The 13394-nt window shown below is 48.4% G+C and overlaps 1 protein-coding gene across 4 annotated transcripts in view; it reads right to left on the bottom strand.

Annotated features, from left to right (window-relative positions):
- The window catches only part of MFN2 (mitofusin 2), a 30760-nt gene extending 20999 nt beyond the window's left edge, over positions 1–9761 (bottom strand). The window contains exons 1-4 of one of the 4 annotated variants that reach the window (XM_036743455.1): positions 9496–9757; positions 8585–8714; positions 8010–8101; positions 3178–3356 (exon numbers count right to left, since the gene is read on the bottom strand). In XM_036743455.1, coding sequence (XP_036599350.1) covers positions 3178–3352 — 175 coding nt within the window. In that variant the 5' untranslated portion in view covers positions 3353–3356; positions 8010–8101; positions 8585–8714; positions 9496–9757. The other 3 variants (XM_036743456.1, XM_036743457.1, XM_036743458.1) reach the window with 3 other exon arrangements.
- Positions 9762–13394: the final 3633 nt, after the last annotated feature.

Raw genomic sequence — 13394 nt, 5'->3', positions numbered from 1 at the left:
TTCTTAGCAGAGTGTGGAACGCAACTCCCAGTTAGCTGTGCTAAGGGAGGAGAGGTCGGTAACGTTCTGAGCTCCTTCACACACTCTGACACACCAGATTTTCTGCACACTCCTAAAGCATCTGAAACATGCTGATTGGCACACATGAAGCAGGCGGCCCTGGCACACTTGACTCATTGCTAATGCTAAGTAGGCAACGTCAGAAGCCAAAAAGCCAACACCCTCTCCCAGCCCATGCGCCCAAGGTCACACACTTCTCCCTTTTATAGCCATGTGCTTGATGTGACAGCAGTGACTGGAGCCTCTGGAATGTCTAACTGATGAGCGGGAGCCCTCCTGGCTGGACACTAGGTGCTGCACTAAAAACAAACTCACAAAATCAAGGTCCGACACTATCACGTGTCCCCCATCCCGATATTAATCCAGGATAATCCTGAGCGCACCCGGGGGTCTGGCAGGCTCTGCTCTTCCTGCCAGCCCCTCCCACTGAGAAGGTCTGGTACTGTCCAATAAGACAAACACTTGGAAGGCCCTGTCCCTGGAGGCACGATCCGGAAGCCTTCCTCAATCCCACAGTAGTTTATGACAAGCTGGACCCAGAAGTGAATAGCTGAACAACAGGCCGGATAATTCTTGGCAAATCACACAGTGTTTTCAATAATGCCAAACTTTTCTCTGCCACAAGACCCCACCTTTTGAAGACCAATATTCCCCCTGGGATGCTCCATGGCTATGAATCATGGAAAAAGAGGATTTAAGAATCAAAATTCAGGTGATCCAAAAAGCAACAGAAAACCGGAGTGGATGTGAGTTGGCTGTAGCACATGCCCAACAACTTACATTCACAGAGCAGCTTTTTATAAGAGACATCCCTCTGAAGAAGGGAGAGGACTTGGAACTTAAATTTTTAAAAACAGATGTTAAAAACTGTTTTTACATGCAATGGGGAAATAAGATATACAGGCAATGGGGCATAGAAATCTATCTTGCCCTACAGGAAAATAGAAAGGAAGGAGATAAGAGAAGGGGGGGGGCAGTGATAGAAGGGAGGGCAGACTGGGGAAAGGAGCAATCAGAGTGCATGCCATCTTGGGATGGGGGGTAGGGGAGAGATGGGAAGAAAATTTGGAACTTAAAATCTTGTGGAAATAAATGTTGAAAACTAAAAATAAATAAATAATTTTTTAAAAAGTTTTAAAAAAGAGACATCCTTCTGGAGCCACAGAACACTTCCAAGCTTAGGAGCCCTGTCTGAACACTGTCTCATGTGAAGTAGGTGCTTGTGATAGGACTGAGTCCATTTTACAGATGAGGAACCTGAAGCTCAGAGGGACGGGCCTTTTTCAAGGTAACATGTCTAAAAAGGATCGGGGATGAGACCCAAGGTTTTCCTGACTCACAGGCTCAGGACTCATGCTGGCTGGGTAACCACAGCAAAGACTTTTAGCCTCTTGCTCAGCAGCCTGAGCACCTCTTAAGACTATAAGGTACAAAGGAGTGGCCTCTCTGCACGAGTGGAAGGACTTTCCCTGCCCTGGAAGTTTCTTACACCAATGAGGCCTGGACAAAACTTCAAACTGACCAGAAGAAGTGGGACAGACCAGTCACGCAGTGAGAGTGAAGAGGAGGAGAGCCTGGGGGCTACCTAGAATTCACAAGAAATCAGAATAATGAGAGAAAGGCTTCCATTGTGTAAGACAGCTCCCCTGTGGAACACTCACTGCTGGCTTGTGAGCTGGACTGAAGCACCCCACGGGTGGCATCGGGATCTCCTGACAACGTGTGGGCGACAGCCCAGAGTACCTGCTGAGAGCCAAAGGGAGCTCAGAGGTCACCCTTCCAGCCCCGCCTTCCTCTCTTTAGAAATGAGGAAGTGAAGACCAGAGAGACGAAAGGTCACAAAGGTTGTAAACAGCAGTGGGCCTGGACTCTGAGTCCTCTGGCTCTAAATTTAGCCCTTGGTCTGCTCTGTCATCCAATGGAATCATAGAATGGCAAGGCTGAAAATGCCCCCGGAGATCCTGAGCCTTGCCATCATGCCTCAGCTGCCTTTCCTAGAACGCCCCCTGCCCCTTCTCCTGCTGGTGAGCTCCTCCTGGGCTGGCCAGCCTCCACTGCCCATCTCGACCTGCCTCTAATTTTGTCTCCATGCCCCACCTCCCCCGGGCCGTTTTCCAGCTCTTTTGTATGTTGTCTGCCCTCCTTTGAACGTTGGGCAGGCAATGTCTTTATGCTTGGCTGTCTATCTCCAAGCGCTTAGCACAGTGCCTGGCACACAGTACGTGCTTGATGAATGCCTGTTGCCTGCCTGTCCAGTCTAGCCCAGCCCTCTCACTTTACAGGAAAGGCAGCTGAGAACAGATCAGACTTTGCAAAGTGAGCCCATGCTAATGAGACAGGATCCACTGAGAGAAACAGAGGCATGTTTAAACCTCATTCTGTTGTGTACACGCTAGGAGGTGGCAGAACCCTGAGCTTGGACCTGGCTTCAAAGCCTGGCTTTGTTAGTTACCACCTGTGTGACCCTGATCAGGTAAGATCACCTCTCTGCACCCCTGGGTCCTCCTGTGTAAGAAGGGCTCGATTCTAGAACCCCCAGGGTCCCTTTCAGCTCAAGCTGATGATCCTGCTTAACAGCAGGTACAGCCAGAACAGGGAGAGTGGGGGGAGGCGAGAGAAGCGCAAAAGGGCTAAGGGCAGGCCCAGAGGCAGCTACTCCCTCTTCCCATCAGTCTGGGACCAGAAATTGTCCCCAAATTAGAAGTTAGCCTCTTAGAAGAAGCTCATTCATTGGTCAAGCATAACACTGGATCTAGAGTCGGATGACCTGGTTTGAATTGTGTGGCCTTGAGCAAGTTTCTCTGGCCTTTAACTTTGTCATCTGTCAAATGTAGGAGTGGGCTAGGTGTTTCCACCTGCCCCAGTTCTTAATCCTATGATCCTCTGGGTTCCCTGGTAGTTGTTTCCTATAGAATCCGGGAGTCAGTGACAGAAGCAGCAGCCCCCACCCTCACGGCGCTCTCCCATGGCCTAGAACCTTCTTAATCCTGACATTGAGTTTGGGGATGAATCCATAAGGGGCTGGTAACTAACCACGGCACCAAACATCCTGTGGGGGCTAAATAAAATGCTCAGGACTCTATCATTACAACTGGCTAAGTCAGAGACCCAACTTACCCTCTAGGAACGTAGCGCTCTCCTGAATATATGCCCCCAGCTGCTCGAAAATGCCATTGATCTTCTTCTTGGCGGTGACAAAGTGCTTGAGCGGAGACGCGTTCACCTCGGCCATGTGCCTTTTGTCCTTCTTGATTGAAACAATGGGGCTGGAGTGAGAGAAGATCAGGGACATTGCGCTGTGGAGAAAAGCACAGTCTGTGAGGCCAGCATGCCACGTGTCCCCACACTCCTGGATGGGGTCGCAGAGGCCATCTAGTCCAACCCCATTGTTTTTCAGGAGGGGAACCTGGGACCCAAGATGTGAAGTGAATTGTACGAGGTCCCCCAAGTGGTAAGTGGTGACAGGATTTGAACTCACACCCCGAGACTCCCAAGTTCAGTCCTCTTTTCAGTGCACCACACTCTACATCAAATAGCTTTAGGTGGGTTTTTTTCTGGATTGGAGGAAGGAGACCTAAATAACTATTTCCAGAGGTTAGACTCCTCTTTGATCCTTTTACATAAAGCAGAGAGCAAAATTAGTCTCCAATTGCTTGATCTTAGCCATCATTCCAATGACAGAGAACACTGTGAAAAGAACATGGGAAAGGTAAGATTGGAGGATCATAGCTGAGATCTGAGGAAAGGCCCGTGGAGATGATCAAATCTTCCACAGGAGAACTGAAAGTAATGTGCAGGATCAGACACTGGAGTCAAGACCCACAGCCTCCTGACTCGGCTGTCAGAATTTTGTAGGGGGCATTCTGAGCAAATCATAAACTCCCCAAGCTTCCAGGAGAGGTTCTGTCAAATGAGAAAGAGAATAGCTGCCTTCTCTAATCTGCACAGAGGTGATCTGGAAAGAAGACATGTGACCTCTGGACAGAGGGCTACACTGCTCCTGGCAGCCAGGGTGAAGGAGTCAGAGCTTTGCCGTGCACCCCGCTTAGCCAGGCCTGTTCAGTCTCCCAGGGACACGTAATACACCTTAGAGGCTGTTCTGTTCAGTACTTGTGCTCGTGACAGAGAGGATAGGATAGGATACGCCTCCAGCACATGACATAAAGCTAGCTAATATGCCGCACATCAGCGGCAGGAACCAAAAACAGATCAAGAGATAAGAACGACGGGCTACATCCAAAAACATGGAACTGAAGGGGCCTAAATGTAAATCTTGTGCTTGGGTTCCAAAGAAAACACCATACAAGTACAAAATGGAGAGATGTCTCCCTTGCTAGAACATCAAACCCAGTTTGATTCCAGATTGCCTTAAAAGAAATCTAGTGCCGAGAATGAGAGAGAAGTCAATCACACTGCATTCCAAACCCTGGTCAGACCCTATCTGAAGTACTTTGGGAAATGCCGGTTCTGAGCATGCGACAGTGACCACCACCGACATGATGAGAAGACTCAAAAGCATGCCAGGTGGAGATTAACTAGAAGAACCAAGAGTGTTTAGCCTAAAAAGGAGATTTACAGGAGACTCAATTACTATCTTTTGACACTGAGAGGCCTCATCATGAGGAAACTGAAGTAGACAAAGGACAATGGATGGAAGCAACAGGAAGGTGGACTTCAGCCGGACAAAAAGAAAGCTTCCTAACTACTGGAGCCATCCAAAAGGGGGAGAGTCGCTCAGGAGATGGATTTACCCATCCCTGGAGGACCCATAGCTGGGCATGTAATGCAGGGATTCCTGATGCAGGTACGGGATGGGCCAGGTGACCTTTGAGGCCTGATCCAGCTCTAAGATTCTACCAGAGTCTAGGAAGTGATAGTTATCTCTGGCCAGTGTGCTATCTGACTCCAATCTGACAGTTGCAGACTCCTAACGGATGCTTCGTGAACTCACAATTTCATCGCTGCCCCCAGTGACTGGAACAATTCACTGTCTCCTCATCTCTTCATCTTAAGAATTCCTGATGCCACCAAGGTTCATTCAAGCATCATCCTTTCCTAATCTCTCAGTTTTTAATCACTTTTTCCACCTTTAAGCTACCTTGTATTTCCTCGTACATGCGGTGCTCCCCCAGCATAACTAAGTTGCTGAAAGTGGGAGCTCTCCAATTTGCCTGTTTCCCTGTCATCTGAGCAGTATTTATCTGTGGCACAGGGCAATAAATGCCTATTGAACTGAATCTCTTTATAAAGGCACTATTATGATTCAGCTTTGGCCCCAGAAGTTACATTGCTGACTACCCAAATGATGCCTGATGGAAAAAGAAAAGATAGATCAGATACCATGGCAAGAACCCTCAAGGCCCAATCAGAACTCAGAACAGGGGGTGACCGGGGAGAGGACCTATGATAACCACTGAAGACATCTTCAGACAGCATACCCTTTTACCTCTGATACCCAGGTGAATGCCCCTCTTACCAAGGTTCTCCAGCCTCTGCCAATCCAGTGTCTGCCAGCTGCTCTACTTCCCCAATCCTGCTCTCAGCTTTGCAGGGGATAGGGAAATACAGTATGAAGCCACATCCAAGTTGGGGGGGGGGGGCGGGTCACAGCTGTGACTGTAGTATCAAAAGCATCAGAGGAGCTCACTAGCATCTGTAAGAAATTCTCTCAGAAGCAGAAAGAACATCTAGGAAGAGTAGATGACAAGAGACTGCCAAAATCAATTTGAAGGAACAGACAGAAAGAGCAAAGCCTTGTGAAGAGATGAGGAAAAGCCTGAGCTGAGGAGAGGAGCAAGGCAGTAGACAGGACTCCTGGAGGGGATTCAATTGATTGCACTTCACTCACCACTACCGTTTCTTTCCGAGGGGTCTCCTAGGGCTATGGAGCTACTTTCTTTTCCTTGAAGTCACCCAGGGGAGGATGAACAAGGAGAAAACCAGCTACATGCTGAACTGAAAAAACTGGAAACAAATCAATGCCACACTCTTCCACTTCACAGAGGCCAAAGGCCTGCTGTGTGATCAGACTCCAGAATGGAGCCGTATTCACAGCTATGCAAGGGCTGGGCAGACCACACCCACACTTTAGGAAAAATCTGGCCAACAGGGCAAAAAGCCACCCAACTGAGGAAGCAACCAGGCACATGTAAACAATGCTAAAGGGTTCTGGTTCCCTTCCCAAGTTTATTTACCTCCCAAATTCCAGAGTATTAAAACCTATTTCCCTCCCCATCTCCGTCAACCCAACACTTGGCCTTGAGACAAATCCCTAAAGTCAGAGAGTCTTGTACAATAAGCCAGCTTTCCCTATAGGGAAAAGCTATAGGAACTATAGCTTTATAGTATATAGTATAAATATATACTATATAGTATATAGTTCCCTATAGGAACTAAATACTTATTTGCCCAGAAGACAAACTACTTCTAGAAGTGGGTTACCTGAAAACTAGTCAGCATTTTTAATGAGGTGCTTTTTAGTTTTGGTGATTATTTGTGAGACTTAAGGACTTGAAACCAGAAGCATTAGTATGTGGCAAGTGAAAAGTAAAAGGCAGATGAGTTATCCAAGGAAATGAAATGAAAGCAGCTCAATGAAAATGTAAAATTCTTAGATGTAAAGGGAGTGATTAAAAAAAACTTAGAACTTCTCAGAGTTTTCACTCCTCAGCAGTGAATGTCCTCAAGGTGCTCCTAGTTGCTGCCCTCAATTAGTCTTGGAAACGCCTGGGATAGGAAGTGTCTTCCTATTCCCTTAGCTATCCTAGCCAACCCAATCCAGCCCCTGATCTGCCACAAATTTATTCTCCTAAATCAGGAGAAATGTTGACTTCCTCAGCTCCCCAACTCCCATGAACTCTAACTGGCTCCACTTCATTCAGCTGCTTGCCCTCTGGGATTTGTAAGCCCTCACACAACACTTATGAAGCACCTACTAGGTTCCAGTCAGTGCACTTGGTACTGGAGATATAGATAAGAAAAAGCCAGTCTCTGCCCTTAAGGGGCTTAACAATAAGTAGGGCTGGGGGTGGGAGGGATGGGGACAGTAACACAAAAGGAAATTGTAGTCAGAGTTAATAGCCTAGTAAGTTATCCTTCCTGGCAGATATGACCCCTTTTCTGAACTTAACAATGAACTCTTAGCCTAACCTTAACGCATCACCTAACATTTGGGACTCAAGATCTCAAGCATGAATTAATTCCACAAAAGGAAATGGAGAGTGTGGAAGGATAAACAAAAGTACACAAAGCTTCCTTCCCTAGCTCTGGAACTCCCCACCCTGTCTTCCTTCCACAGCACCCCTTCAACAATTCTGGGAGGTCCTCAGAACTTCCTATTTCCAGAAAGGTGGTAGGCAATGGGGCCCTTCCCTTGGGCTCAGAGCAGATAACAGTCTTATAACTTCAGGAGGCAGAGAAAGCCTGGGGGCAGTAGATAATATGCTGGGTTTGGAGTCAGAAAGACCTGAATTCAAATTCTACCACTGGAACTTAACTGTGTGGCCCTGAGCAAATCATTTAAGGTCTATGTGCATCAGGCCCCTCTCTAGGGAATACCTGCTAAGTCATAGATGGGTCAGATCTGTTCATAATGCTAGGGAATCACTATTTCTACATATAACTACAGACCAAGGGCTGTCTCACTGCTTAGATGATAAAGTTATGCTGAAGTCCGAAACCCTACCTGATTCATAGCCATTTCAACTTCACTTTAAGAAGGCTTCATCAGAACTTGGTCTTGCTATGGTGGAGCCCACAAACCAACCCAATTCTACATCTCAATTGCCATCAGCATGATGTACTCCCAGGTAATCATCAGGCTAGCTCATACCTGAGTTTAATTGAGATCAGTTAGGTATCTGGGGGATGTAGGAGGGAGAATGAAACAAAAATCTCTCATGTGGCTTTGGGTATGAAATGCAATGCCTGAATTCACACCATTTTCTTACCCAATTTTGTGCAGAGCAACTTCTAGCAGGAAAAGGGAAAAAAGGGATCCACAGGACCGTCCACCAATGTAACTGATACAGAGAAGGAGAAGCTGAGAAATTAAAACGGAAAAAAAAATGAAAAGAATGGAGATGAAGGAGAGTTTTTCCAGCCAAAGTCAGGAAATGAACAATATGGAGAAGATGAAGAATCCCAGCACTGGAGAGAAGGGAGAGACCAGGAAAGAGACATTTGCCAGAGCATGTATTTTAGATTCAGATGCTACTTTCCTTATTTCACAACACACTAAATCAGTTCCATTTGGGCAGAGTGAACTAACATTCGGCGGATGCCCCAAATACCAGAACCAGACTTAAGTCATGGGACAAAAGGTTTGACCCAACTTGGTTTTCTCTCACAAAGACAGAAAGGATTCAAGTGTGAAATCTCACTGTGCCAAGACTCAATTCCAAGGACCCCTCACTGGATCTCCGATATCCTCCTAATTGTGTTTACTTCCAGCCCAGGGTCGCCCCTGCAGCCTCGAGTTCCCCCACAGCTTAAGGCACCAAGGCCCAGAGAGGCCAAGACTCACTTTTCCAGAGATGGATTGTTTTCACAAGGCTGACATCATGAACTGTGCTGGCCTGGAAAAGAAGGGAAGGATCCGGGCATTTCTCACTTTCACAGGCTGCTGCTGCATTGAATCCACCCGGGCCCCAAAACTGTGGGAAGGAAAGGGGGAGCAGTCATTGGGAGGCTTGGGCATCTTCGGGGCTCCTCTAATCTATGAACAAACACCACCTCCGGGCTCAGACAGGCCTCTTGCAAGGGCACATGCCAGCAAGCTGGGGTGGAGAGCAAGGGCAGCCACTGACTGGAGGAGCTCACTAACCCCGGGGCATCACAACACACCTGGGCATGGGGCTGGGCACATGTGCATGCCATGTGCTCAAGGAAAAACAAAGGAGGGGGGGCTGGCATGGGGGGAGAACTGGCAGAGGCAGCTGGCACGGGCACCGGCATGAGGGGAGAGGGAGACTGGTATGGAGAAGAAGGGGCCTGGCGTGGAGGGAAAGGGAGCTGGCATGGGGGAGGGGACCTGTCACGAAGAAAAGACACTGATACACAGGAGAGGGGGCCTAGCACAGAAGGGCACTTATATGGAGAGGAGGGGAGCCTGGAATGGGGGGAGGAGAGCTTGGCGAGGGGGAGAAGGGCCCTGGTATGGAGAGGAAGGGGCCTGACACGGGGTGGGGTGGAGAGGAAGCCTGACATGGGGGAGGGAGCCTGGCATAGGAGTGGAGGGAACGGAGACAGGGGAGGGTGGGGAGGGTCCAGGACTGGGGAAGAGGGGTCGCGGGCCTGGCTGGGGGAGGGGCGTGACGCTGGGGCTGGGAGAGGCGAGCAGAGGCCTGGGGGCTCAGCCCCGGCTCTTCGCCCGCCAGCGCCTGCCGGTCCCCGCGGCCTTCCCCCGCAGCGCCGCCGCCGTCCGCGCTCACTCACCTTCACCTTCTCTGAGCTGCCGCCGCCGCCATGATGCGCCGTGACATCATCAGGCCGCGTCAGCCCGTGGAGAGGAAGGGCGCGTCGTCCGCTCCCCGCCCCCACCACACACACGCCCCGACTTCCCGCTCCGGAGTCAGCCTCCAGACCTGACCCGAAGATCTTCACTAGCTCCGAGAGGGTCCAGAGCTACCCCAGCGCGTGTGGGGAGCAGCCTCTCGTCCAGGCCCTGCGGCTCCGCTGGGCGCTGGTCGGTGACGTCACTGGGTGTGACTCGACGCGCATCTTGGGAGTCGTAGTTCTGAACCGGAGTAGAGAGCCCCCTCCTGGAGGGGCGGGGCCGGGGCTGCGCAGGGACTGTCAAGGGCGAGGCAGCCCTGGAAGGAAACCAGGCCCAGCCTGAGCACGACAGGCTTCCAGGCCCCCACTGCCCCTGAGCACCCACCCAGGAAGGGGGAGGCTTAGTGCAAATCAAAACACGCTTATTAAGTGTGTGACACAGAGTTTATGCAAATATGCACAATTGTGAAGGGGATGGGAGCTGAACCCCTAAAAGGGAGGATCTGGACCCCAAAAAGTAAAAGCCCTTGCATTTTCCCACACATTTCGGTAGCCCAGATCTCAGGTGCTTCTGCCCAAGGCATCTGGCCCACCCCGGCCCACCTAGATTACTTAATTAGCTTCCTTAACACTCCTTAATTCTATGTAAACCCCTTTCTCTGTTAGCTCCTGGCCACCCGAGGCTACCTGCCAGGCCTAGATCCCATCCCTATCTTCCCACAGTCCTTCTGTATAAAAACATTCATCTAATCCTCCTCAAAGACACAGATTCTTGAAATCTGGCTCACTTGTATCGGCAACACAAATACCCCAGACTCACTAGGAGTGTGACCTGCTTCTACTGGTGTTAACAATAAACTAGCTACTTGGACTGAAAGAAGGTCTGAGTGGTTGAGTTCTTGCCCTGTACTCTTGGATTTGGGGGTCCAGTACCCCTAGACTAAAACAGTTGGAGAACCCAAGTTCAAATCCTGACTCTGTACCTGGCCACCAGCCTGAGTGACTTTGACCACTGAGCCTCAGAACCTCAGATACATTAGCTGTGAAATGGGGATAATAATATTTGTAGCAAATACCAATGGGTATTTGCTACAAATATAATTTATATATACATATATACACTATACTTATATATATATACATATATATGCTATTCTATATATATATGTATACTATATAGTATAGTTTATAATAAAAGCTATATGTTATATTGTTCAGTCATTGCAGGTGTGTCCAGCTTTTTGTGATCTCATTTGGGGATTTTTGGCAAAGATGTTGGAGTGGTTTGCCATTTTCATCTCCAGCTCATTTTACAGATGAGGAAACTGAGGCAAACAGAGCAAAGTGACTTGCCCAGGGTCGCACAGCCAATACGTGTCTGAGGCCAGATTCGAACTCAGAAGATGAGTCTTCCTTCCCAAGTCCAGGTCTGGTGCTCTATGTACTACGGTGCCACCTAGATACCCTATAGCATTTATTGGGGCTGTCCAACCTTAGGTTTTTATTGAAACACTAGACAACATACTTTGATTTGCCATTTTAGTGAGAGCTGTGCGATAGCTGGGCTTTATTTACTAAAGCATTTATGTAAATTTCTATGCTGGCAGGCGGGCCACATAAATCGCACTGCGGGCCGCATTTTGGACAGCCCTGGCATATATTTTGTACATACTACATAACGTAGTATATCTACTGTATTCTGTATGTGATCTATACACTTAATGTTTGGGAATCATGATCAAATGAGATCACGGCACAAAGCTGTCTGCAGAGCTCCCTGGGGTGCTCTAGAACTGTTGCTTATTTCTTATTGTCAGGACGCACATGGTAGAAAGGTTTAGAGCCAGAAGACCAGGATGAGAAACCTGGTTCTGCTACTTACTAGCTATACGAGCTGGGAAAAGAAGGTCTGCCTTCTGAGTCTCAGTTTCTCCATCTGTAAAAAGTCTCCCTTCAAGTTCCAAGCCCTGTGATTCCACAGAAAAGAAGCACATCAGTTGGTGATGCTTTCGAAAGAGGTGGTGGACCGCTGTTGTGGAATGAGGCATGCATTTTCAGACACAGCCAATGTGTGGGTTTTGTTTGATTTCCTTGTTATGAGGGAGGTTTCTAGGTGAGTCATTGGAAAGCCACAGGGATGTACATTTTAAAAGGAGTATCAACAAACCTTTTTGAAATGAAGATGAGGCGGTTACTGGAGCTCCATGGAAATACCTCATTTCCTTTATTCTATAATCTTACTAGCAACTTTCTGACCTTTGCTGTGGTCTCCTGCTGTCTGCGGTCATGTTACTAGACATAGCTTCCACTATAAATTCATAACCTGGCATCCTGGGTTAGAAATCAGGACCTTGTGAGTTTGCTCAGTATGAATCAGCTCCCCGAGCCCAAAGCACTTCTGAGTAGAATAAAAAAGCAGATTCTGCAGAGCTGAGGATGATGACCCCATGGTCTCAGGTGACCAGCCTCAATAGCCAGCTCACCACCTGCTCTACCCCCAAACTCTCTCTCATTTCAGAAGAGACGCAAAAAGACCATCTGACTCAGGCTCCAGCCTTCAGGCAGATCCGAGATTATTATCCCCATTTTACAGATAAAATTATTAAATACCAAAGAGGTTAAGTCGTTACTCAGCTAACTACTGATAAAGCTTACGGACAGACACAGAGACCTGCCACCTCTAAAGTGCCCCATCAAAGGGAATTTCCCGCTCACCTGTTGTTTACTAGCAGAAAGTGAGACCTGGTGGAAGGAGCTAGGGCTCAGGCTGTGAGAGGCCTGGGAGAAGGAAGGACACCAGTTCCAGTCACCCCCTTCTCCCCTCCCCTAACAAGATGGTGTGGAACTTGGGGAGGGGGTTGCTTTAGATTTCTACGTATAAACAACTTTGAGCACTGATTTTGAGTATCTGGAGGGCCATCATGGGGAAACAGGCCCCAGATGCCAGAAGCAGGAACAACGAGTGGAAATCGGAGAGACAGATTTTGGTTTGAAGTCGGGAAGATAATCCAAGCTATCGGGAAGTGACATGGACTACCCTCAGTAGAGGACTGGAAGTCTGACTGCTTGTCAGGGATGTGGAGAAGGGATTCTTGGTCAGGGACAGGTTAAACTCTATGGCCCCTGAGGTCCCTTTCCACCTTGAGATCTTGGATTCCCTCCATGGCATCCAGCACAGTGCTAGGCACCTAGGCACACAGCATAGAGCAGAAGGGGCCTCAGACCATCTGGTCCGATTCCCTCATTTTACAAGTGAGGAAACTGAGTTACAGGGAAGATAAGTGACATAGCATCATAGGGGCTAAAGCTGTAAGGGACCTTAGAGCACAGGGCCTAGAGTCAGGAAGACCTGAGTTCAAATTCAGCCTCAGTTACTTAATAGCTGTGTCACCTTGGGCAAGTAACTTTACCTCTGCTTGCCTCATTTTCCTCAACTTTAAAATGGGGATCATAACAGCACCTCCCTCCAATGGTGGCTGTGAGGATCAAATGAGAGAATATTCATAAAGCGCTTAACGTAGTGCCTGGCACAAAGTAGACGCTGCTATATAAACACTATTATTATTATATTTTACAGATGAGGAAACTGAGGCCCAGGGCACTGACATGATTTACATCATCATAGAATAAAAGCTGGGAGGGACCCTTAGGACCACCTGGTCTACCCCTCCCCCACTTACTAGCAGATGGTGCCTCAGTGTTAGTTGAATTTAATTATTCGGTTAGAGCAATAACATCCTGTCTCTGACATCAGTGCCAAGGATTGTTCTGGGGATGGCTGCGTTCCCTGAGGTCAGCCTTGTGGGATTAAAGACTTCCTCTGAATATCCCTAACTCCC

This window comes from Trichosurus vulpecula, chromosome 2, assembly GCF_011100635.1.
Source record: "Trichosurus vulpecula isolate mTriVul1 chromosome 2, mTriVul1.pri, whole genome shotgun sequence".
Lineage (NCBI taxonomy): Eukaryota > Metazoa > Chordata > Mammalia > Diprotodontia > Phalangeridae > Trichosurus > Trichosurus vulpecula.
Note: the sequence above shows the minus strand (reverse complement) of the source record. Positions and strands in the feature narration are given on the sequence as shown.